The 26,940-nt window shown below is 39.8% G+C and overlaps 2 protein-coding genes across 4 annotated transcripts in view; one reads left to right on the top strand and one right to left on the bottom strand.

Moving 5' to 3' along the window:
- Window positions 1-15,918, top strand: part of ACBD5 (acyl-CoA binding domain containing 5) — a 49,525-nt gene extending 33,607 nt beyond the window's left edge. Inside the window, exon 13 of the mRNA XM_075492596.1 lies at window positions 15,882-15,918. Within this exon, the coding sequence (XP_075348711.1) occupies window positions 15,882-15,903 (22 nt within the window). The 3' untranslated portion in view covers window positions 15,904-15,918. The remainder of the gene's footprint in view (window positions 1-15,881) is intronic.
- MASTL (microtubule associated serine/threonine kinase like) lies at window positions 916-23,890 on the bottom strand. 3 transcript variants are annotated; one of them, XM_075492588.1, is made up of 13 exons: window positions 23,538-23,889; window positions 21,045-21,182; window positions 19,476-19,615; window positions 18,599-18,687; window positions 17,139-17,245; window positions 16,662-16,794; window positions 15,905-16,077; window positions 13,036-14,283; window positions 11,001-11,139; window positions 8,574-8,588; window positions 6,885-6,998; window positions 6,693-6,794; window positions 916-4,225 (listed from the first exon to the last, which is right to left on the bottom strand). In XM_075492588.1, exons 1-13 carry the CDS (start codon window positions 23,742-23,744, stop codon window positions 4,068-4,070), a joined length of 2,763 nt encoding a protein of 920 aa, XP_075348703.1. In that variant the 5' UTR covers window positions 23,745-23,889; the 3' UTR covers window positions 916-4,067. The 3 variants fall into 3 exon arrangements, with proteins under 3 accessions (XP_075348703.1, XP_075348704.1, XP_075348705.1); XM_075492590.1 differs by lacking the exon at window positions 916-4,225 and adding an exon at window positions 5,268-5,587 and having other exon boundaries at window positions 23,538-23,890; XM_075492589.1 differs by lacking the exon at window positions 8,574-8,588 and having other exon boundaries at window positions 23,538-23,888.
- Between the last annotated feature and the right edge of the window lie 3,050 nt (window positions 23,891-26,940).

Raw genomic sequence — 26,940 nt, 5'->3', positions numbered from 1 at the left:
ACATTGAGACTGCCTCTTCATAATCTTGAACTTATAATACAAAACAACATCACTTTTATAACCATTTACTTGTAACTCATAACTGGACCTCAGCTGCTAGGGGTATCTCACACTATAATTTGCACAGATTTCTTGTTAGCTGGTATTTCATCTTAAAGGTAAGGAAAAATGATTTATTTTTATAATTTGCCCAGGTACCAAGAGACACAGCTTTAACTTGGAGCAAGTGGCATAAGCAGATCATTGGTGCTCAGAACTGGGATATGTTGTTCTAGCTGGTGCTCTCCTCAGGAGGGCTGGCAGTCAAAACAGTTCTGTGGAGCACTGGAAACATCGAGACCTAGCTCAAAATTGCACTTTTGAAGCACATACCCAGCTAGTTTTCCTGCAGTGAATCAAATTTCATCTAAAAAGCATAGGTTTGTTCCAGGTAAAACCAGATGGAAGACATTCCACCTACTAATAGGTGTTCAGCTGAGGGAACCAGAACAGAGCCAGGTATAAGTGTGTGTGGGGGCAGCTGTTCTATCCTCAGGGCCCTCTGTTTCTGTCCTGCTCTGGTCCTGTGGCAGCACAGTAAACACTGATGGCAAGAGCCACTGTCTGTCTTTGACTCATTCTAGTTACCACAGAGGAGCAGATAGACAGCAGGAGTTACAGACCATTGAAGGAGTCTTTGCTCTCCTGCCACTAAATACACAAATGTAGCTTGTAATAAAGACTGCAGGGGGGTGTTAGCAAGTATTAGGTATTTCCCTACTTATAATCACTGTCTTTGCTGGGGTATGGGGAAACAGTCAGGGTTTCTTTGTGTGAAAATCCACCTCCCACCCCCCAGCAGGGTCAAAAGTATCAGACAGTTTAAAGACAAAAAAATGCAGAAGCAAGCAACAACAAGACTGTAGTATTTTATTTTATATATTTACACAAAAGTGTGCAAAGTAAATTTTTTTTGAGAACAGAGAGGAAAAGAATGCATTTTACTGTAAGAGTAACTACTATAGGTAAACCAACCTGATCATGCTGAAACTGGAACCTACTAGCTCAAGAACACATGACAGCATTTTAGTATCTTGGCCTCCAAACACTACACAGTGTATAAGTGAGCCTAACAGCAAGTTAGTGGTAGTAATAGTTGTCCAAGCCTGCTATTTCTGTGTAAGTGTGACAGTTACTGGTCTCTACAGTTTTTAGCACGCTTCTGTCCAGCTAATAGCAGACAAACTGTCTCTCCCACGCTAACCTGGAAGCTATAGAGTTTATATGTAGGTATGCACATAAAGAAAGTTTAGGCCTTCAAGAAACACCATGTAACAGCTGGAGTACTTGCCAAGTGGTATTCCACAGCTTAAGGACAAGAAACTTTTGCCAGCTTACACAAGTAGTTGTAGCTGATTACTAACGACAAGAAGCTTTAAATCTCTTCCAGCTACTGCATTATAGCTTTTTGTAGTTTTCCCTGTAGTACCTCAACTCAAACAGTAAGTGGGGCAAAAACAATGGGATTAAGAGTTGACAGGAAATTCTGTATTGAAGAATAAAGCTAGGATTCACCTTTTTAACAAAAAAACCCACAACAGACAAAACCACACCACAAACCCCAACAATCAACTTGAAATCAACTCCATGTTCGCTACCATCAGGGTAAATGCAAGATATTGAAGAGAATGGGGTATTGCAAGTCTTCAGTGCTAATTGTGCATAATTTAACAGTTCTAGACAGCAGTGTAGTGATAACTGTTTACATTAAACATTCCAATTTGTCAATTGGCCTATTGTTCTACAGAATTCATGTTTTTATAATGCATTATAAAACTATGGTAGAAGAACAAACATAATTTTCTTTTAGAATAAGGTTTTTATAAGACAGTTTGAGGTTTTTATAAGAAAAAAACCTAGTAAGTTAACAAGATTCTTTATGCCTCATGTTTGGGTGTACTAGTATCTCTAGCTCTATATACACTAGCATTAGATTACCTAGAAGACAGTTAAGCAGTTCTGTCATTTGTTGTAACTGGTTAAGAAAGTTTAGATAGCTGACTTGACCCTTGCAGCTGATTAAGAATTATTTCAAGGGGTTAGAGGTTATCTTTAAAGTGTCATACCCAGTAACTGATTTTTTCTGCCTTGAAGGAAGTGTATTATACTGCAAAATGGAAACAGGGTGTAACCATTTGTAAAGTACTGAAGACAAAGAGCTGTTGTGGTGTTCAGTTTACATTGTTTCCTAACACATTTTCCTCAGTGTGAGACTGAGATTCATTCTTTTAAGACTAGTTTTCTTAAACCAGATTACTGGAAATGGAAGAATAAATTGCATAAAATACCAGTGATTAAATTAAGGTATTCCTCCCCCAGTTTATATATTCTAACTATACACAGGAAAAATGCTAAAGAACTTATCATCATATTCAGAGTGTTGTCTATGGATACTGCTTCAATAATATGTTACATTTGATTGCTTGCACCTTTTTCACATAACATTACTTTCAGTAGGATTCAACAATTTAAAAGTTTTCTGAAACTGAAGTCCTTGGCAAAGGGAGTGAGAGTCACTATGTTTTGCAACTTGCCAAGATTGTTTCACTACATTTGAGTTATCACACCTAAAGCTGGGATTTGTCATTCTGAGCTGTTAAAAGTTAGCTCTCTTTTGGTCCTAGGAAACTTCTTTTCTCCACCATTCCCATCCCTTTCCCAGCTACCTGAGGGGAAAGCAGGAAGCCTAGCAGACACTGTTTGCTCAGAATTCCATCAATAAGTTTTGTCTTCCAGGAACCAGGGCAACGACAGGACAACTCACTCCCCCTGCAAGAAGGGTCAGTTCATGAGACTCAAAAGCCACTTGGCAAAAATTGCTAGCAAAATGTTTGGCTTCTGGTACATGGCCACTGGCTGGCACCACCACCTAGCACAATTGCTCTTTATCTAGCAAGTACAAACGTGAAAAATAAAAGTCTTCAGTAAGTCAGCTGAGAAAGATACCTATGCAAGAAAAATATTGAAGATAATTTAAACACAATTACCTACAAACCAACCTCTAAAGCCTAGCAGATGCAAGTTTTGTGTTGCATTTGAAAAGAGATTTAAATATACTTCCCTCTAACTAGGATTTATAATACTGAATATACACTTGTAACTTAAGTTCTAGTAAAATCTAAGATCTGGTTGCAAGTTTACAGAACAAGTCTGTTCATTTGCAATGCCTTATAGTCTTTAATATATAGCAGCTTCAATATGAATAATACTTGTTAGCTAACACACAGGTGATTTTTGTTTTCTGTCATCTGACATGAGTGAGCACACACACATACACTCAGCATTTCTATTTAAAACAAGTAATTGCTAAAATGTATGCTGTTCAGTCTGTCTTCCTACAGTGTAAGTGGTTACAATGCAACAACTCAGACTTGCCCCAAGTATCCCCTCCCTACCCCATGTGTCTAGGAAAGGATAATGCCCAGTGGAACTACTGTCAATCTCATGCCACATCTAGCTGAGTTAACTGAACAACCCTGTCTCTTAACCCTTCTTGGGATAAGATAAACGGAAGTAAGACCTTTCAATGCTGCATTAAGATTTCAATTTAATCTGTTTTGCACAGTGGATATATATTCATACTAGTCAGAAAGGACTACTCCCAAACAAGACTGCCATTACACTGAACCACCAATAGGTAAGTTATAATTAGATACAAGTCGCACACATTGTATGTCCTTTCCCTATTATGTTTAACTGGGAAATGACTTCACACCTCCTAACTGGAGTTACTCATTGCCATTAAAAAAGCCCCATCATTGCCAAGTGTTATTAGCTTTAAGAAATACAACGCTCTGGCCTCTTAGTAAGGTGCAGTAAGTGAGATAAAAAGTAGCAGGAAGGCATTTGATACCAGCTAAGTTTTGTATAGTAGTTTCACTTTAGAACAAAGGATACAATAATAAAAATAGACTGATATCTTAAAACACACTCTAAATTTTGCAAGGAAACTTAGTTAAGACCAAACTAGTGTTATAGGACAACCTGTAAGCATGCAAAAACATGGAGAAAGTTCACTTATCTTGATGCTATAAGCTAAATCCAGACACAGTCAGATGCTGAGCATTATTCCTAGCTTCAAAGTAAGAGGTATCAGTTTCATCATCCGGCTGAGGTATAAACGGCATAGTTTGATTCTGTAGATTATCCCAGTCCACACCATGAAAGAGGGGGTGGTGTTTCAGTTCTGAAACAGAAGTTCATATAAGCATTATAAACTTCCTTTTGTCCAAGCCCCGTAGTCACTTTGTTCCTGTGATGCATAGCTGTCAGTAATTTGCACTATTTTGCTGTTTTTGCTGGAAATTCACAAAAGTGCAAGGTGCAATTGGATTTTAAATTACCCCCAGCTTCAGTGGGATCAAACTATTGTCATGCCAACTAACTGTCCTCCCCTAGCTGGAGAAACTATTCTACACAGCACACATAGTGGATCAGAGGTGCCCTAGGGGCATTTCTCATGATAGGGCACCACAGAGATGTTAAGCATCACTTCAAAGTCTATTTCTAATTTTGCCAAAGTTCTGTGTTGAGTAGACATTTGGGAGTCACTCCCACCCTTCTCCACTCCAGGCCACCTGCCTTTTGCTAGCTCATGGAGCAGTCCTCCTCTGCTTTGTACAGTCCCCTTTGGCCTACCACCAGACACAGAAGTCTAAACGCCCTTATGGTGAAGTTACCACAGACCACCAGATTCCTCTTTCCCAGCCAGAAGGTGGGATAACTAACCAAGCTACAAGACTTTGACTCAAGGAGGACTCCCCTGCCCTGTCCATTCTGACCAAAAGGTGACTTCCTGGCACGCAGGATCTGATGTGTCTTTTGCATAACCTGGAAAGACCGCTCCCTGATGAGAGTGACTTCACTACTTTGATTCAGTCCAAGAAAGCACCTTTTCAGCCAAGTGGGATACAAACCCATTTTTTTATCACCTGCACCACAAAAAAAAAAAAAAAAAAAATCAAAAGCAGATAGAAAAAATAGGACAGGTAAAAAAATTAAAAAAAAAAATCACATTTAGAAGGAGGTAGAAGTTTGGCCAAGACAAACACGCACTACAAATTTTAATTCTAAGCACATACCACAAGCTTTTAGCTGACAGACAGTAAGACATTAACACTTGTTTATTATTTCTACATTTCCTGATCAAATAATATAACACAATATTAAAGTTTTTTAGACAGAAGGCAATAAATCAGAGGGTTAGTCTAATTGCTTCTAATAGCTTCAGCAACCATACATGCAGCAGGACACTGCACAGACCCACTATCTCAGAACTGTATGTAGTTCTGCTCTTAAAGTTCTCCCGTGCTGAAAGCTGTCTTCAGCTGAAGAGGTGAGCAGACTTCATTGTCTTTTTCAAAGAAGCATTAATGTGTACCATAGCTGGCAGCCAGCTCCTGCCCACGTCTTTGACTCAAACTTTGAATACCAGTGTTCTCTGCCAAATGCTGCTTTAAAGCTTCTCTTATCTGGAAAGACTGAACTCATAGAAGCACAGCACTAGGACATGACAGAACTGGGATTTCTCAGTAAGTTAGGCTTCACACTGGAGAAATAAAAAGAGGGAGAGTATGCGTGTTGGAGAGCAGGGAGAAGATGACAATGATGGAAACTCAATTACAATGAGGAAAACTTAATAGTTGTCCTGAAAGCCACTCATCCAACTTCACTTCAGTAGCCTATATATTGGCTAAAGAGATCGGATACAGTTAAGGGTTCTGACAAAAAATGAATTTCCAAGAACTTCAGATTGAAAGAAACTATTATGTCATCTAGCTAAATTTCTGTGCATGACAGGCAACTAGATTTCACCCTGTTATCCAGGAATAAAGACAATAACTTGTGTTTAACGAAAACACCTTCAAATTAGGACATTAGATGCTTTTTGGGAGACATTAAAGAGCCACAGAATTCCCTGTTGACATCATGATTTTCACTGATAACCGTGTGCCTTCTCTAATTTGAATTGGCCTGGTTTCAGCTTCTAGCCTTGTCTCTTTATGGGTAAGCATTTCCGTAATAATTTCCTTCTCTAGTGATTTCTGGGCAGTTTTCTCATAAGATTTCTTCCTCTTTTTCCAAAAGATCTCACTCTAAGCTTCCTTCATGTTATCAATTTTTTTTATAAAATAGTTGCTCTTACAACAGCAAATGCTTAAAGTCCTTCTACAAGGGAAAAAAATTATATAGACTTTGTATAGTATATGTTGTCTAACTCTGAGTTCCCCTATACATTCAGTAAAGACAGGCTGATTCCTAAGAAAAAGCTCCTTTGAATTAACTTCTGTAGGAGGCTTCTCTCCAAAACTACAGGCTTTTAATCAAGGTTCCTAAAATTGGTTAGGCCAAAAACCCCAAATACCTGTTACTGAGTTAGATAAGAGTGAACTTTGGTACATCAGATGTCAAACACTAAACATCCATAGCAAAACAACATTAAAGTTCAATAACACCCCCCCCCCGCCAATTTCCTCATTCAAAAAGGCAAAATCCCACAAGAAATACAGAAAATACCACAACTTAAGTGTTATGGCACTCTACATGGAACCTAAATAGGCATTAAAGTTTTAGTCTAAGTTTCAGGAAGAGGACATTACCACTTTGAAATTGTTAATTAGTTGCAAAGAACAGAAGATAATTTTAATACTAACCCTTTAGTCCAGCTCTCTCAGTACTGTCAATTGTTAGAAGAATATCAATTGCATTTTGGGCATTATCAGACAGCTTTTCTTCACCCTCAGGCCAGGGAATATCTACAGACAAAGATGCAGATGAGTCAGTAACTCAAACCGTAAAACAAATGTTGGAAATACATACTTTCCCTGATTACTGAAACAGATTACCTCTTTTCAAAATATTTTGGAAGACTTGTGTTGGTGTTTCATCATTAAAAGGTGGAATTCCAGTTAGAAACTCAAACAGACAGACTCCAAGGGCCCACCAGTCTACAGCAGAACCTGATAAGAGAAGTCCAGGTCATTACACGAACAGAAAGGTTTTAATGATATTTGCAAAGATTTGAAGATTAGCCATGGCAGAAAATTGAAGAGCGTTTAAATCCTGCAAAATTTCTTAGAAATGAAGGAAGAGACAAAGTTGTACTTAATCATGCAGAAGATTAAAAATATATTAAAGGCCTTTTGAAGCCAGTCTGCTCCTGAATTTATTATCAGTAAACCCTGGTATTATCTATAAAAGCAAGGGGGCTCTTAAAAACAGCCTAATTATCAACTCCTATCACAGATAATCCAGGAGCTGACTTCTCCAAGAGATTGTTTTGTGATAAGAAACAGTTGTCTTTAACAACTGCTCTAGAGCCTGGATGAACGCTCCATGTTGTAACCCGTATCTTTGAGAAGACTCCAAGAATTCAAACTACTGAACTTAATTTTCATTTGTCTAAATTTATGTCAAAATATTGACGACAGCTTGCAGAATGAACCAGCACGCAAGAAGCTGGAATTACTTTCCATTACACTAAAGTTGATTAGGGCAATGCATAGTTACTAGCTATCTCTCCTTTGTTATTTAATAATTTTGGTTTTCCACATTCCAGGGGTTTTTTTGCCAAACCCATCTTATTAACCTACTTAAAAACAAGCAGGCAAAGCAATCCCAGACACCACTGCATGCATTCTAATCCTTCTGCATCTTTAAGCCATGCCCACTCCACAAAGAATAGATGCCACGCTTGCTGAAAAAAAAAAAAAAAATCTTTGAAAGGGAGTAAGTGTAGTTTTTGGCATATAAAGCTTTTTTGGCATATAAAAAAAATTAAGACACATCCAAGTTAAGAAAACAAATGTTTTCAGCCATTTCAAAAGGACTATTGACTAAGTTTAGAAATGCTGAAAACGGAGATGTATAACTAGTAATCTAATACACTTTCAGCAACTTAACAGCAGTAAGAGTGCCCCACAAAGCTAAGCATTATCAAAGCAGTGAGATCACATCCACTGTTGTTAGAGGTACTTGGATGTTCAGATAAAATATTCCCAGCTTCAGTCAAAGTCTAATAAGATCACAACTCTGAACAATGTAGTAACACAGATTTCAGCAGCAATTTTTCCCACTCAAAGTTTAACTAAAGATTAGATTAGCTCCTACCATATCCCTGCTAAATCACATCTATCATTTGAAGCAAGAAACAAAAATACCAGGTCTTGAGCATCTGAGCCTTCTTCACCCATACACAAAGTAATTCAGACTGATCACATAAAGCGAAAGGAAGCAATGAGAAAGTCTCTCTGGTTTATTTCCTGTTACACAGTGTCTTTAAGAATGCTGACTTTACTCCTGAAGTATATGCTTAAGTGTGATGTCTGATAGCCTAGTCACAGTGGTACTGATGTTTCCTGAATCTTTTGTGGAAGCATGAGACATTCTTACACGGAGTGCACATTGGACATATCTTTCTATATAGAAACATTGTTCACCCAAACAATTTTCTTGGAAATTGTGATCTAGTTATACTTTGACTGTTCACAGTTACGCTGAACACTCCATTTCTGCACAGTATATAGCAAACTCACCAGAGATCAGAGTCTCTGAAAAGACAATGAAGCAAGAACATTACAATTACTGCAAAAAACCTAACAAATACAAACATCAAATATCATGTATGATTCTCTGAACACATAGGAATGCAGATTTTTTTCTTAAGATAGTAACTCAACAATAGAGAAAGATAGCATTGTTAAATCTAAGTTGGAAACAGAAATAAAATAGTTTTGTAACATGACTATAGTTTAGGATTACAACTACATTTACAAGCAAGTTAACACCACCAGAAATATTTAGTGAGGGAAAGTTTTGATTTCCAAAGCCAGAAAACCCGGGCTTCACTTAAGGTAATGGGAGATTTGTCATTTCCTGAGATAAAACCCAGACTCTTTGCAAGTTATCACTGAAGTTCTGAAAACACTCAATAATTGCATGGAAGTCACCTCACAACCAAGTTTCAGATTGTCTAAGCAGCATTGATTACATTTCCAAACTATTATCCAGTTTTAATGCCTGCCAAATAACCAAGATTCCTAAATGAAAGCACAATACAACAACTACATACGTTTGGTAATTTTAGTAATTAAATTGTTAAATCTGTTCATGCAATCTCTTTAGTTAATGTGTGCTGGCTGCACGCAGTAGAATTTTACTGTTCCACAGATGAGTAATCACTATTTCTCAGTGAAGATCTCATATCTCATATAATTTTCCTAAGACTATTGGCTCTACAAAATAAAAGTATACTTTTGAGATGGAAATAAAATGTAATTATAAATACAACTAAAATGTAATTATAAGTACAACTAAAATGTAATATATCAGGGATATATTACATTTCCTTTTTGTTAATGGTTCTTGCAAGTTAGCAGGAAAATATTTCAGACTTGGTTGATGTCAGTAGAGCTCAGGATTTGAGCCAAAGAAATTTATGCACTTCAAAGTTGTTCTATTTTATTTTCTTATAGAATCACAGAATCATATAGGTTGGAAAAGACCTTTAAGATCATCGAGTCCAACCATAAACCTAACACTGCCAAAAACCACCACTACACCATGTCTCTAAGTACCTCACATCCAAACGTCCTTTAAATACCTCCAGGGATAGCGACTCAACCACTTCCCTGGGCAGCCTCTTCCAATGCTTGATAACCCTCTCGGTGAAGAAAAATTTCCTAATATCCAGTCTAAACCTCCCCTGGCGCAACTTGAGGCCATTTCCTCTTGTCCTATCACTTGTTACCTGGGAGAAGAGACCGACCCCCACCTCTCTACAACCTCCTTTCAGGTAGTTGTAGAGAGCAATAAGGTCTCCCCTCAGCCTCCTTTTCTCCAGGCTAAACAGTCCCAGCTCCCTCAGCCGCTCCTCATAAGACTTCTGCTCCAGACCCTTCACCAGCTTCATTGCCCTTCTCTGTACACGCTCCAGTACCTCAATGTCTCTCTTGTAGTGGGGGGCCCAAAACTGAACACAGTATTCGAGGTGCGGCCTCACCAGTGCCGAGTACAGGGGCACAATCACTTCCCTAGTCCTGCTGGCCACGCTATTTTTGATACAAGCCAGGATGCCATTGGCCTTCTTGGCCGCCTGGGCACACTGCTGGCTCATATTCAGGCGGCTGTCAACAAACACCCCCAGGTCCTTCTCTGCCAGGCAGCTTTCCAGCCACTCTTCCCCAAGCCTGTAGCGTTGCATGGGGTTGCTGTGGCCCAAGTGCAGGACCTTGCACTTGGCCTTGTTAAACCTCATACAATTCACCCCAGCCCATCGATCCAGCCTGTCCAGGTCCCTCTGCAGAGCCTGCCTACCCTCCAGCAGATCAACACTCCCACATAGTATTTTGCAAAATAAAAATATTATAGTATTTTGCAAAATAAAAACAAACCACCAACAAAACCAAACCCCAACATTTAATGACTGCTACTGTCCACTTACATGGAAGATCCTGCCAGAAATCTTAAGTGTTTCATGAGGTCACTCAACTCAATAACTAATTTTAATGCAACTTTATAAACTTGTCTGAATGCACATAACACTTTAATATCCATGAACATGGAATACATTCTAAGAATAACTGGAGGTTTAATCCTTCCATACTAAATTCACTGAGTTCCCCCTCCCCACCCCAAAGAATCTTTAAGGACACTCAGGACGAGAGCTGTGATTCCTAAGCCACATACCAGTCTCAGGCTACCTAAGCACAGGCTCCAAAGCATTAGATTAGCAACAGGCAAGACTATGCTGGACAGTCAAAACCTCCGCTCATGTGAAAAGAGTAAATGGAAGGAGCAGCTGAAGCAAACACAGCCATCCATGTGGGCAAAAGCTAGGCACTAGGTATTTTTAAATAATTCACTATCATATTACTTGAAGGTTTTAGAGCTCTAGAGATACTTAGAAATGTAAATATGTCACCTTTCAAGTATTTAGAAACTCCATGGTTGGTTTGTCTTACCATGAGGCTTTGTCAAAAGCAGCTCAGGTGCCAGGTAGTCTGGGGTCCCTAGGATGCGTTCCCCTTCTACTGGGGCAGCTCCTCTTCTTACACTCTTTGGAGTCCTATATGGTGTGCCAGCATCTCCCTGATGAGGTGTCTTAAAAGATGCAACAAAGATTTGAGATGTCAAACAAAACCAGATGAGAAACTCCCATCTCCAGGTTTAGTAATGTGTATAACAGTTGACACTTAAATCCAAGTCAAGAACATGTCACAAGATGTACATTCCCTGAAAAAGTATGTGTGAAATGTGCTTCCATTTCTTTATCTCAGCCATCTTGAAGCATAAGTAGTTAATTGATGCTTACTCTAAGAAAATTTTCCCTAAGTTCTTCCTCCAGTGTCAAATCCACAAGTAATGTCTCAAAAAAAAAAAAAATCTTAAACTCCTCGTTCAAATTCAGATCTGAAGATAACATACTAAATTGAATGTCAAACTAGCCTTCAATCTTAGCACTGAGTTCTTAATATTAACCAATGAAAAGCAAGCATATGTCAAGTACCTGTAAAAAAAAAAAGGACAATCCTGACTTCTCACATATTGCATACCAGATGTACTAAAAAATATATCAAATGAGCCCTTTATTGTTTAACCTGTATCCTACGGATTGCATAATGCCTGCAGATGAAGTTCTGCTCAGTGACTGTTTACAGCTACACAAACCTTCTGAAAGTAATTCAGGACTTTATGTGAAAATAAAATATGTAGGCTTGCAAAGAGGTCAATAAATTCTCACAGCCAATAGGCTGATAGGCTGACTGCAATGAAAGATTTCCTGGAGATACTACTAAATTATCTTGCAGAGTCTTTCATTCTTTTTTTTAAAATGTACCCTTAATTCCCATATATCTGGTATAATTTTGTTTCCAACTTCATCTTCAGTGCAGAGATCAATTCATTATCACTATGCCATAAAGGCTATAGAATCCACTATTAAAATAGAAAACAGGTACTCAGATCACAATGATGTGATGTTAAAAAGAATCACAAAAGTATATAAAAAAGGTATCCTCCTGCTCCAATCTAAGTTAGAAAAACATATAATGCCATCAGTCATTTATTTCTCAGGAGATGAAGTGCATGCTACTCTGACTCCATTTCAGCTGAATGCAAGCTAAGTTTCATAGTCAATTAAAATTTTATGCAGATGAAACAGAAGCTAGCAATTCGGACAAAGATATCAGAAAAAAGGCTTCCCCAAAGATAATGTTTTGAATGTTTCCTTTTGGTACACCAAATCATCAAATCCTACAACTAGAACTTAAGTAACTGGATGAAGGTCTTGCAAAGCTATGCGAAAATGAAACAGGAAACCCTCATTGAAAGGTATACTTTTACTTTTCCCACATTGGGGCTCTAATTTACTTTAGGACAATAAGATTTACTTACTGTCAAAAGGATTAAAAAAAGGTCAAAGCAAAAACTTCATAACCTGCAAGAAGCTATTACTGTTTACATCAGTCTTCATAATAGGTTTGTAATTGGTACTTGACAGTACACATTACACCATCACTTTTACCAGGATAAAAAAAATAGCAAGCACAATAGTAGTTACTAGAAGCTGAACAGCATTTGCAGACTGTCCTGAAGGGATGCAGGATTTAAAAAAAAGGGAAAAAAATTCAAAGATTTTCTATTACATCAGGAAACCTATAGTTACTCACAGGAAGTACAACACTGCACTAAAAGTAGGATGAGACAAAATAGCACAGGCTTTCTTTACCAGTTCACTGTAAGAGCAAAGTATTTCTCAGAGGTGGACAGACAGTGCATGTTGAGCCAGAGGCAAACCAGTGGACATACAGTTATTGCTAAGCTTTTATAGAAATTATAATTATGGCCATACAAGTGCAATAAGTGAAGGCCTCTCAGCAAAGATCACTGACAGACTACCTCAAACTACTTAAAGTTTCCCTAAATTAACAACTGAAATGATTTCAGATCACTAATGTCTAATGCATGCACAAAGTTTCTACATGTCTCCTTACATACCTGATAGACCCTATATGGTCTTCCTTTCTGTAACGGAGTAATAGCTGTTGGGTAAGAACCACTACAAGCAGGTGAAAGATCCATTATATCTAAGGAAGCCATGCTACATGGCTCAGATACATTGGATATATTAATTGGACTATTATAACTTCGAAAAACAACAGCATTTTTTTTGAAGAGATTCAGCGCTTCCATCATCTTTTCTGAAGGAGAAGGTACTGTGTCAAGGCAAGTTTCGTTCATGGGGTTTTGGTCATTATCCTTTCCACAATGTAACAGCTTGCAGTCCTGGACAGTATGTGTTTCCTCTCCATTTTGGGAGGCATCTCGGGACTCTGGTGATGTTATTAGCATGCCTTCTGGTTTTGGTTCCTCAAAGGAGAGGTCTTTAACGCTTCTGTCCAAATCTAAAAGCCGCTTTTCTAAATGGCTTTCTGTAACAGACATTTCAGGAAATGATAAGTCATAATCTGCACTGAGGATTCCTAAAGGTTTTTCATCATCAGTGCCCAAAAAACTTGAGTTCATGTACTCCTTTTTATCATCCTTTTCATAGCCTGCATCCAGATCACACATAAAATTTTTGGCTATACTTGGAGTAAGTGATTTTTCTACTGTTTGCTGGTTACCAATAAAACTCTTCACTTCTTCCATGCTTTTGCAGGTGTCATGTAGGCATCCATCATCACAAAGCATTAAGGATTGAATTTCTGTTGTCAAACCTGTCCTTTTGTTTGCTGGAAGTTCTGAGATCTGACAGCCACGTTTATATTCTGCATTGCTTTTTTTAACATAGTTAAATTCCTGACAAGGACTAGTGTCAACTAATTCAAAGCTTCTTTTTACACCTGGCTTTTCAAAAATTTCTTCCTCTTTGGTAGGCTTGACAGGCTCATTATGCCTTGAAGGTGACTCTTGTTGATTGGAAGTTTCTGCTGTTTCATTAGTCATCTCTCTTTTATTTACAAAGTGTTTTTCTTCCCAAATCTTATTTTCAGAAAGACATTTTCTGACTATGCCTTTCACATCCAGTGTGGTCACGGGAGTATCTGTTATATCAGAATGTTCGCTTCCCAACTTCTGCCTACTGCCAGAATCATTGCTGCTGATGGGAGAAATGGCAGACTCCAGTTCTTTTTTCTTTAAAACTTTAATACCTTTGCCATTCAGTAATTCTACATTTGAAAGGAGAGCTGACCTATTGTCACTTGGTTTGCCTGTTGTAGAACATAGTTCATCTTCACTTTGCTGCAAATGAGCACATTAAGGTTTGAGTATCAAGAAAAGTAGGATTACAGCATTACAGAAAAATGTCCTTTATGGAAGTGTGGAAATAAAGTATTTTAAAGAACTGCAAATTGGCAAGTATTACTTATTCTTTGTAATCACTAGTAGTGACAAATGTGACATAATACATTCAAAAAAATGCAAAACTAAAGTAGTGATAACTTGATAAATTCGACTTTAAGAACATAAAATAAGCCTGCTAGAATACAGTGGAAAATGCAGTATTTTTAAATGCCTGAGGACAAAGAAATATAGCAATTAAAGTTATATTTGTGATTTTATGTTAAGAAGTTAAGCTACAGAAGTTCTCAGTTTCCAAGAAACCCCAAACCAAAGAACCTCATCATACTACCCTGTGGCATATTATACTTCAGAGATGACAAAAGGAGAGTGATATTACTACTATTTTGGCAACAAAATACTAAAAACAAGGCCTTGGAAAACAGACAGATAAAACAAAGAATTATAAATTGTTTTAAACAAACTTTTGTGTGTGATCTAAATAGGAATCATGGCAAGGGACTAAGTAGCACAGCAGCATTTTCTTGTACAGAATATCATTAACAGTTTAAAATAGGAGAAAGTATTTTGTCCAGAGGAGGGCCACGAAAATGATCCAAGGGCTGGAGCACCTCTCCTACGAGGAGAGGCTGAGAGAGTTGGGATTGTTCAACCTTGAGAAGAGAAGGCTGCAGGAAGACCTTATAGCAGCCTTCCAGTACTTAAAGGGGGCCTACAGGAAAGATAGGGACAGACTTTTTAGCAAGGCCTGTTGTGACAGAACAAGGAGTAATGGTTTTAAACTAAGGGAGGGCAGATTTAGACTGGATTTAAGAAAGAAATTTTTTACAATGAGGGTGGTGAGGCACTGGAACAGGTTGCCCAGAGAGGTAGTGGAGGCCCCATCCCTGGAAACATTCAAGGTCAGGTTGGATGGGGCTCTGAGCAACCTGATCTAGTTGGAGATGTTGCTGGTCTTGCAGGGGGGTTGGACTAGATGACCTGTATAGGTCCCTTCCAATCCAAAGCATTCCATGATTTTGTATCAGCTATAATTCCTGGCATTAGGTTAGTTGATACAAAACCCTTCAGTAATATAAGCCTTAAACTTTTTCAGTTTTTAATAGCTAGTAGAAGTTTGAAGTGTATTTTGTTTATTATTTTTCCCAAGTTATGCCTTTTAAAGAAATTCTTTTGTCTGCATGGTGAGCTAATAAAGCTACAGGGATAGGGTCAGCTTCCAAAGAGCCAGTGCTCCCAGCATTGCCCACCTTGCTAAGAATAGGGCTAAACCAGTGCTGTCCAGTAGAAGCCTTCTCTTTCACTCCTTTGCTGCAGGCTAAATGGCATTTGCTTCTCCTGTTATGTTGCGCAGGACTACTATTTGTTTGAAGAAAAAAAAAATACTAGTTTGATCCAAAACTCCTACTCAGCAAGGATTACAACCCCTGCTACTTCTCCATTAGGAAGGCTTCTCTACACTTGAAGTAACTGGGGGAAGTAAGTAGAGGAGATCTGGAACAGTGCATATACAAGTACAAGCCAATTTTCATTTATAGTGGGAAGATGAAACAGTCCTGACCTCTACATCTTTCTCCCACCTGGAGCTGCTGCAGCATTCCGATTCCATACTGGACAGGTATGTGTGCGACTGACTACTGGCACTGGAAGTACCAAACCTTTTTCTTGACTGAAGCAGGGTAGGAGTTAAACTTCTCACTGGCATCACAGGAGTTAATTGAGAAGTATCAAGATCTTGAGAAGAAAAAAATATTCAAGTGTCAATATAAATAGGCAACATATATTAACCAGCTTCACACTATGTCAAGCTTTCACACCAAAGGAAGTTATGGAAAGCTATGTGTGACATCATAATTTCTCTTGTAATCTTTCCTGCATAGTCAATTCACTTTTTTTTTTTTAAGTAGGGACTTGCCAAGAATTTAAAAGCAGTATGAACATTAGCACTGTAATAACCTTCTTTCTCATTTCAGGTTAGAAGTGAGAAAAAAGCAAGATAAGACAATTTAAATGAAAGCACACATTGCTATATTGAATAATTTTAAATGAAAGTATGCCTAGAACTGATACTATTTCTGTAAAATCTTAAAGGGTCTTTTTGAATTAAGTGGTTGTGCATTTGAAAAAAAAAAATCAAAAGATGACATAAGTAGTGTAGGTGAAGACATGTCGGACCTTAAGTACTGGAGGAATGGTAGACAGCAAGACACTGACAGAAGCACACTTTTTATCAAGCAGGTCTAAGCTACTCACATAAAATTAAAAGACCACAACCTTACAGCCAGAGTATTATTCAGTACAAGACTTGGTATACTCACATGTTTTGAAGAATTTAGTTGAAAGAGGGGTATTTTCCTTTTGGACCATAGGTAAGGGAGAAATCACTCCATGCAGACTGTCAGATGATTGACTTGAATTGTGCCCTGACATTTTCATTCCAACAGGAGTATACTACCAAGCAGGAAGAAGCATAGTTAAAAGTTAATGAAGCCTGAACAAAACATCCAGGATTGAAGTTACTCTCAGAGTGTAACTTCACACATTCTTTACTACATTTGCATTAGAGCTTAGCCATGCCCATTTACCAAATTTTTTGAAGCACAACTGATAGTCAGCAATTTGAAATACAGTCCAAGGTAATCACTTCAGAACTTCAAGGTACTGGAAACATAAATAAGTAATTCTACCAGCTGGCAGAAGAGGTGCAAAAAACAGCCTTATCACTCCTATTATTACATTTAAGATAGTAAATAAACTAAAAGAATGAAGTACTTCAAAGAGTGAAAATTACTTACAAAACCCAGAGAACTGATGAGAGACAACAATTGTCCTGGAGTACGTGAGTAGTCTTGTTTTGGCTTTGCCATCGATGGTGTAGTAAGGATATCTATCATATTTATCTCTACAAACAGACAAAAAAGTATGAATCCAGTCAGGTTTTCCTTTTTGCTATTAAATAAGAAAAATTACAGGCATTTACTTAAGTTTTATCAAGAAGGAAAAAAATTTAGTCACATACTGAACAAATATACAAAAGAAGCCACCAAACCCGAGTGAAGACATACCCATACGTTCTTATTCAACACAAGCTGTTTCTTCCTGTACATCCATCATAAAATTACAGCAGTTTATAAATACAGAAACTCTAAAAGTCAAATTTATTTTCAACATACTATGTTGAAGGTGTTACATCTTCTACCTTGACACCAGCTTTGGTTTTTAGGTAGCAATTCCAGCCTATGGCCCATGGGCTAAAATTGTAAATTTGATTCAAAGCCTGCCTTCTCTCCCAAAGACATCTCAAAAAGCTACAGATGAATTTTTCATAGGTGAAAATTTAACCTTAGATGCTATTTTTTGCTCACTAGAGGTAAGTAGGCTTATAGCTTAACATATGTTGAACTAGACACAATAATCTGTCCCATTAGAACTTATCAATTGAAGGAGTATATTATAGAAAATACAGTGTACTTAGGATTTTCCTCTATACTCTTAAAACCATGAATCAGAAACTCCATAGACAACTCTGAATTTCTATATTCCTTTAACTATACAAAAAGGATGTAGCTACCAGCAGCTGTCTCAAAACTAAACTGGTGCTGTGCAGCATTAGTTTGGCAGATATGGCTACATGGTTGGAGGTGCAAACTAGTTCAGGAACTGGCTATTCACCTTAAGACCTGCAGCATATTGCCTATGACAGACAGCCATTTGTCTATTCAGCTATATTTTCTGCTACTTAAACCGTATGTTTGTATGCTAAAGCACTGATTTATAATCTTCTGTTAGGGACTCACCACCTCCCCCTGTCCCTCGCATTAATGTCTGGAAGGTCCCAGTTCAGGTTGGAAATTAATACATACAAGGACAGAGAAACATGACTGAGGGACAGAAATAGCCAGACAAACACTAAGAAAAAGGCAGAATTATTCATTCACCATTTGAATTCTCTTAGTGGTCTTCATAGAAAACTTTGAAAGCCATACCCCTCAAGAGAAATGGCTCTAGATCACATTTCATACACCCTTGTCCCAAAGAATAAATATTTTAACTTCTGAAGTGCAATGCATAGAGCAGACCCTTTACTGACATGTACCTTATCATTACTTACCTACTAGAGATCAGATATCAGTGCAGTATTTGGGCTTATTTAGTTGAAAGCTGCCCTCTATGGGGATGTAAAGCATTCAAGAATACAAGAATGTGACACAAAAATACATTCCAATACAACCAAAAGGACACAGACAACTCTTACCTCTGTTCAGAGTAACTCTGGAAAGCCCAAAGTCTGTCAACTTTATATGGCCCTGATTAGAAATAAGCATGTTGTCTGGCTTCAGATCCCTGAAGACATGAATATAGTTGAAGTCAGCAAAAAGACAACTGAGCAATATTAAGTTAACTGACCGGAAACACTCAATACAAAACATTGATTATAGCTGTTTCTCAGTAACATCTCTTAGCCAGCAGAAGATTCCAACTAGAGGAATACACCAAAACAATTAACATATCTAGCACTAAATATTGTACAAACATCTCAGGCCTTGTAAAGCCACCATGCATGTCACAAATTGAACATTGTGTTTCAGCAGGTTTAAGTGTTCATGAGTACTACCATCACAACATTTACTGATGTGTAGCTCCTACACATGACAGTCCACATGACAAGCAAATCTCTAGTAAAAGTTTTCATGTGTGTTCTCTGTAGCACTACTGAATACAGCAAAGAGCTCTCACTACAGGGGGAGCATTAGAGTAGTCAATGTCCCTTTGTCCTACAGTTACACGCTTGCTGTATCCAGAGGGTTCCTGAACTAACAATCATTTAAAAGCCAAAGGGAGAGGGGACCCAGAAGGCAGCATAGCTGCTAATACACCACTGTACTGGGGGAAGAGCATGCAGGCAGGGGAAAGCAGTGTATATTTGTCTGCTTAACATGTATGGACAGATTTTATTTTAGGTGTTGTTTCATGACATTGCTGCAGTGTACATATGTAAAAAGAGCTTCCAGAAGCTCTAGCAAATGAGGTAGCTGTTACTATGAAATGGTGATTGGTTATGTGTTTGAGTGAAAAATTAAAAAAAAACTACCAAATACTTATTTGTAAGGAAAAAAAAAAGTAGGTTTTACCTGTGGATTATCCCATGCCTGTGAAGATAGTCAAGAGCCAATGCTGCTTCAGAAATATACTTAACAGCCATTTCTTCATCAAAATATCCATAAATATGGAGAAGAGATTTGACATCTCCACCAATAAGGTACTCCATCACCTGCCATTCAAGTGTTTTAAATTTAATATTTTAAAACACATTTTATATTTTACTTGCAAATTTGAAATAGCTTTCATCCCTAGGAAAATATAATTTCAAAGAACAGAAGCTGATAGAAGCTTCCTTGTGCTAACTTCATTTCCCACACAATACTTTTCACTTGGATAAAATAATTAAAGCTTCAGATGACATGAAACATTTTCTTTTAATAGACCATTTACTTATTTTATATTATTTGCCTAGCCTACGTTCTGTAGTCAGCTCTCAAATAGCTACTGTAGTCAGCTTTTTAATTAACTTCTGAAAGAATTCTATGTTACAGAAAATAAATTGCAAAGCACTTCTGTGAAACTGAAGGCCTGAAGCCAAAAGCCACTGATATGTTGATTTGCATAGAACAGGTCTCAGTGATTTTATTTTGCAAGTGTTTATACACAATATTAAATTCAGACCTGAGCCTTGTGAAATAAGTGCAAATTTCCAGAAATGTACACAGTGAGAGCAACTGTGTATTTAAGACATGAAAAAGAATGTTTAAAACAAACACACATCCAGAAAATTTATGTAAACCCACACATTATTATGCCCCATGTCCTATTCAAAATAAAAGAAAAGTCAGTGGGGTTTCAGAAACTCACTCTTCAATAACAAGAACGAATTGATGGGGTTTCAGTCAAGAAATCTCACCAGTACTTAGATTCCGATATACAATACTATTCCTCTAGCATCTCCTTTACAAATACTTCACCCTGAACTCCTCTACTCCTCCATGCAGCAGTTAACAGAGATTCCAGGAAAAGACGACTTCATTTACACTCAAAATGCATTGTAGGAGTGTATAGCAACCTTGCCTCAGAATTTAATCAAGCTGTTCACTGTGTGTGCTTACAGCAAACCAGACAAATTATGCTAGACCCTTTGTAGACAGTCTTAATCCATACTAACTTTATGTGGAGGCAGTATATAAAACTATATTCAAGTCCTACTGTGCTCCACATAGACTAGCACATAGTTTTGCCATTCAGTTATCCTCTTGTCATCTAAGCCAACTACCATAACGAATTTTGAGCACAGGCAACAAGTAAAACAGATTTCCTTTAAGTGAACAACAGCATATCCTCCAGTCACTTGGATTCTGCTTGAACAGAATGGTTTCTTGTTTTGTTTTCCATAAGATTTCTACATATTCCTACAACAGATTAGCTATTAGAAAATACTCTCCTGTAAAAAAAGGGAACACAGGTGGAAAGATCTTAAAGGTACCAGGGGAAGAGAAATATTTCACTTGTTCAACCATTCTGAGAAAGAAAGTAGAAGTGACTAAGGAATACCCACTCACTACCATAAAAATAAGTTTTCAGACATGAATATAGTTCTGCACTCCATTTTCAACGCTATCATAAAACATCACAGCCATTTATTTACTCACTAAATAGATGTTATTAGCTGACTGAAGTGAGTAGTATAAGTGCACAATGAAAGGACTTTTACTGAGAGCCAATGCATCCCTCTCTGCCTGGACCTGGTGAACCATGTTTTTGTTGATCATGTCTGCTTTTTTCATCACCTGAAAAACAAAACAAAATGAAGTAGATAAACTTTGTTCAACCCACAGTTCTTCAGTCAATTCTTCTATTGAGAAGTTGTGGATGCCTCATCCCTAGAAGTGTTCAAGGCCAGGTTGGATGGGGCTTTGAGCAATCTGGTCTAAAGTGGAAGGTGTCACTGCCTGTGGCAGGGGGGTTGGAACTAGATGATCTTTAAGGTCCCTTACAACCCAAACCATTCTATGACTCTATGATCTCTATCCTTCAAACTTGCATACATATATACTATAGCTATATACTAGAGCTATAGCTCTAGTATACATATATATTAGAGCTATAGCTTCATATACAGACAGAATTTTAAACCACAGTTTATTGAAGAACCTTTTTCATTGCTCTACTAATTCAGTCCTGAATGGAAATCACACTACCAATATTTACTGCAATTGCACACACTGGAAAATGAGTGTTTAGGCTGTATGTGAAATTAAGCTGCCCTGAGTTAATCCTCTTATCCACAGTACACAACTCAGAACCAGGAAAAAGGGTTCAATTCTTAGATATACACTTGCTGACCAAGTCTTTCCATCTCTTCAGAGGCTAAGATATATGGCCTGAGGATTGAAAATGGAGAGTAGCAGTAAGCCATCCCATCTTGATATCCTCAAGAGCAAGACTGCAACTATTCTAGCCTCAAATTCTTAACTTTGCAGAGAAAGCAAGTGAATTTTTGCTTAATTTAAAATTTACAATCAAGTCACCCAAGAAACATTTGTTTTCTTGGGAAGAAGTCTCAAAGGCATGCAACTGACAATGAAGAAATGACAAGGTTAACTGTGAATTAGGCTCCAATTCCTGTATTGAATTACTCCACTATATGTTGATGCCCACTCAATATTAATCTTGAGTAGGAGATGCATAATACCACAACTGACAGATATTTAGGCGAGCATTGCATATGCATTGGAAGTTTGCCCACCTTCAACATCTTTGGTCCAGACACATATGATGATATTAAAGCAAGTTTTAATTTATCCATTCTCTATACAACACAACTGTAAAAAGTTGAGTCTACAGCTACCACCACCATTCAGTAACAGAATTTAATAACATATAAAAATAGCAAGACATAAGAAGTGTAATTTGATACCTTCTATGTAAGTGCTGACCTTGACTGTAAAAATATTTAGCATCTATTAAATTCAGTAGCTTGAAAAATCCATAAGTCTCACTGCAATAGGGATAAAGGATTTACACAAAGGCTTTTAGGTCACAATACTTTCAATAAATTTGGGTAAGATACTAAAGCAACTCAATTGAACCACGCTATATGCAGCACCTAAACTGTAGAAAATTAGTTTCCACAGCTACCATCACTATTATCAAAGCTGATACAAAAAAAATTAAGACATACACAGAATGCCTAGAACTACACTTTTAGTAAGTGTTGACCTTAACTGTACAAATATTTAGGACATGTTAAATGTTGTAGCTGTGAACAATCCATGAGCTTCACTGCAATAGTGATAAAGGATTTACACAAAAGCTTTCACCTCAAAATGCTTATAATAAAATCATGTAAATAGCCATATATAGCTCTAAAGAGCAATGCCTATTTTGCATGACTGCTTTCACATTTTCTTTTCTTTGTATACTATGCAGCTGGTTATAATCCCTTTAATCGCAAGGTAAAGCTCACACAAGCCATGGGTAAAGTTTTTACTACTGACAAGCCTAGTTTTTAGTCCTTTGTGTATCAACATAGAAAATGCAACAGTTTTTTTTTTTTAAATGTGTACTCAGCAAAAATCCTTTTTATAATTTGCTCTCTTTATACATATCAGAGGCAGACTTTTCATTCATGAACAAATGTGAGAATGCTCTCCCAGTGGCACGACAGCTCAATGTATTCAATTATAACAAGTATCTACAAGCGAGAAGCAAATAGCGCACTGACGCTCGGGAAGGCTTTTGGCGTAGTTTCCTCGATATTTAAGGTACTTCTAAAAACAGTTGCCGTTATCAGTCGTTATGCCTCTAACCAAAGCCTCCAGACGAACAGGAACATGAGGAGAAAGCTAAACGCAGCCATGCGGACAACACATTTCTCAGGCACTAGGCTTCTGAGAGGTCAGAAGAGCAGCAGCCCCCCCAAAAGCCCAGATGCCGGAAGGCAGGGGAACGCACGTCGGGACAACCCACGGGCCTGCTGGGGCAGGCTTCCGCGGGGCACCTCCCTTTCCCCTCGGGACGTCGCTTTCCCACACGGGGTTAAACGAAAGCGGAGGGCGGCAGAGCCGCGACACCGAGCAACGAGGGGGCCTCGAGGGCCGCAGGGGACGGGGAGGCGCTCCTCGCCCCGGGCGGCCCCTCACCTTCACGGCATAGAGCCTCCCCGCCTTGCGGCCCAGGTACACCTTCCCGAAGGCGCCGCGGCTGATGGGCTTCACGATGGTGAACTCCTCGATGGAGGGGGGCCGGGGAACCTCGATGCGCCTCGGGCCGGCAGTTGCGGCGGCGGCGGCAGCAGCAGCACCCCCCTCCTCCAGCCGCGCCTCAGCCACCGGCTCTACCGTCCCCATGTCGTGTCCTGGCTCTGGCGCCCCGCGCCGATTCAAAGCGGTACCCGCCCCGCCCCGCGGCGTCACCGGCCAATGGGCGGGCGCGGAGGAGGAAGGCGGTGCTCTCGCGAGACCTCTCGCGCCGCGACCGTTACGGCCGCAGGGGGGCGGCGGTCAGCGGTGCTCGCAGCCCCGACCTCCCGTGCGGCAGGCTGCCCGGGGCCCGGCTGCGGTAGCCCCTTCGCTCATGCGTCCGGGCAACGCTGGGGCGCTTCATGTGCCTGCTCCGAAGCGCGCCCGCCGCCGTCGTTAGAGGCGCCATGGCTGCTGTTCTGTGTAGACCTCTGTGTGGTGGCGGCTGCCGTGATGCCCGCCCTCCAGTCTCACCCGTGCGGTGCTGCTCCGGGTGGTATCTGGTGAGCAGTGTGCTCGGCTTTGCTCACAACCAGACGGAGTTAAATGTCTGTTATTGACACAAGCAAGCTGAATAAAGTTGGTTGCAGTGTTACCTTTGAGGTTTGTGAGTGTTGCTCTAGTGCAAGCATTTGCAGTAGGCTCTTGTCGCTGTCTCTGGCTAGACTGTTTGCCTCATTACAGCCTTCCCAGCTTGATCGGGACGCCTTAAAAATTTCCTTGTTCTCTTTATTGCATATAGCAATTAAAAAAACCCCACAACATTCATTCTGTGCTTTTTTTTTTTTTAAGAACATTCTTATGACAAACTCTCAAAGCTGTTGATCTGACTAATAACTACTCAATTTGTCATCTAGGTTTCTAATTTGGCAGTACGTTGTTACTTGCTATGAGCAAGTAGACTGTCCTCTCATTTCCGTGGGATGCTTGAAGGTGTAGGAATTCAACAGAACTCAGTGTGAGACATTAAGGAACTCAAAAGTAATATTTAGAAAGAAACAACTGATTTTGGTCCCACATAAATTTTCTCATATGCTTCACCCACATTTTCTCACACTTGCATACTCACAAGCTCCAAGAGTTGTGCGTCCAAGTGGTATAGCCAGGATGGTTCATGTGCGAGAGTATGCTACCTATCCAGTCCTTCCTATCGCTGTTGAGCCCTTGCTGTCTCTTGGCATCCTCTGGATTGGTGATGACAAAATTCCTTCTGGGCAGGTCTTTTATGATCAGGAGTTAGAATAATGTGATCTGTTGCTTCCCTCCAATTCTTGATTACTTCAGCCTCCATATTAATCTCAGGCAGGGTTGCTCCCCATTTTCTTTGTTTCCTTATTGTGGGTATCTCCATGGCTACATTCTGCCTTCCTGTCATGACAGCAGGGACAGAGGTGGCGTTTACAGCATGCTCTGGCCTTGTTGCCATCCTCCTGTTCCCAAAGCACAGGCCTTCTGACGAATCATCTGTGATAGCACCTTATCGAAGCACAGGCCTTCTGCTCTCAGTTTACACAGTGGGGTCCTCAGTGTTTACCGGTTTTACTGCTCTCCGTTGTGCTCTTGGTCATTCTTTTAACCCTTGCCTTACTGCTTTTACGTTGCTTTTACATATACATTGCTATTCATAATTCATTCCCCCCAATCTTAATTGTTCTGTTGCAGGCTCTACATCAGCAAAGAGCTCTACGGAGATCAGTGCAGAACTATGCACTCTATTAACACAGTAGATTAGTCTCATCAGGCCCTTGTTTTGCTTTAAGATGCATCACTTATAATCCGATACTGCACAGGGAGGCCTTGTGTGTACTTGTGAAGGAGTGCTGCTATCCCACAGATCGCAGCAGTAGGTGCAATTTAATGAGCAAATGTAGAAAACATGTTTTAAATTAGCTTTCTATAATGGTATTTACAATTTATCATTGGCTGTATTTGTCATTTAACTCTGCAGCATTAGTTTAGCTGTGTCTTGTCGGCAGCGATTTCAGCAAAGGAGCTGAGAGCAGGAGGGATTGCTCCTTTTGGTGGCATCACACGCCGACATCAGGTTATGCCAGTTGTGAAACCCTTCCGTCAGCCAGTGTGTATTCCACTACAGCCTGAGCTCATCTAGGAGAGGACCTACGGGTTCCCTCCCTTCCCTCGAGGCAGCACTAGCCATTATACAGCTGCGCGGAAAACTGCTTCATGGGGTGGATACAGGTAAATGTGCATCACCTGTTAGGGGTTTCTTTGTTGTTGGGTGAGGTTTCTGCCAAATCAGCTCGCTGAGCCACAGGATTGTGATGAGAGTGCGAGTGGAAAACAGAAAAGATGTGCATGAAGGCAGGGGGAGGGAGCACTGTCGCTGCGCTGATCCAAATCAGTGTAAGTTGGTGTGGGGTAGCACTTCCTGTGAAGAAACGAAGAACAATGAACAATGGTCAGGTGAAAGAAAGAAAATGCTAATAAAACCCCAAAATAATTGGAGAGCACATGCAAAAATAGCACAAGGCATAGGAAAAGGATGAATATCAAAGACCACACTTTGCCATATGTAGATGCATGTGCCTATAATGTCTTCATTTAAATTACATTTTAACTGAATGTGAATAACAGTATTTAGATACATATTTTAATTTGTAGAGGTTTCTTTCTACATGCAGTATACTCTAACTCCCTGCAAAATACTTTCGGTACTTCAGGAAGGCATCTTGAGTAGTGGTTGTCAAAGATATGACACATATTCTTGCAAATTTGTTCCATGTGCAGCGGCTGCACTGATGGTGATCCTCCTGCTGATACCCTGCGGAGCTGGCAGCTACACTGCACCACACTTGTCATGGCAGCTCCCCAGGCACGTCTTGGTCTGGGCACAGTGTGCCTGCCCTGATTCCAACTCACATACACCCCCACACTGGAAGTCTTCGTCTGAGCAGGCCTCCTGGTATTTGGGGTTTAGAGGAAGCCCTCGGGCTCAAAGCACCCTGTGCTTCTGCAGAGGTGTCAAAACGAACACACCAAGCACGCCCTGTGGCCAGCCCTGCTGGACCTCCGCAGCCAGCTCAGCTGACAGACTGCAGGCCCCGCCGCCAGCCTTCCTCACCCCTCACCCTTCCTGGCGCTTGCGAGAGGAGCCCCGCTCCACCGCTCCCCGGCGGTGATGACCCCAGGGCAGGCACAGACCTGGCAGCTCTGCCGCCCCCGGGTGACAGCGGGCACCCCGCGGGGCCCTCGCTGCTCCTCGCCCTGGGCATCCCCGGGGCCTGGCTGCGCCCGGACCCCTCCTCCTCCTCCTCTTCCCGCCAGCCTCGCTGCTTTCCGTGCC

This window comes from Mycteria americana, chromosome 2 (genome assembly GCF_035582795.1).
Source record: "Mycteria americana isolate JAX WOST 10 ecotype Jacksonville Zoo and Gardens chromosome 2, USCA_MyAme_1.0, whole genome shotgun sequence".
NCBI lineage: Eukaryota > Metazoa > Chordata > Aves > Ciconiiformes > Ciconiidae > Mycteria > Mycteria americana.
This window is presented reverse-complemented; position numbering and strand designations above follow the sequence as displayed.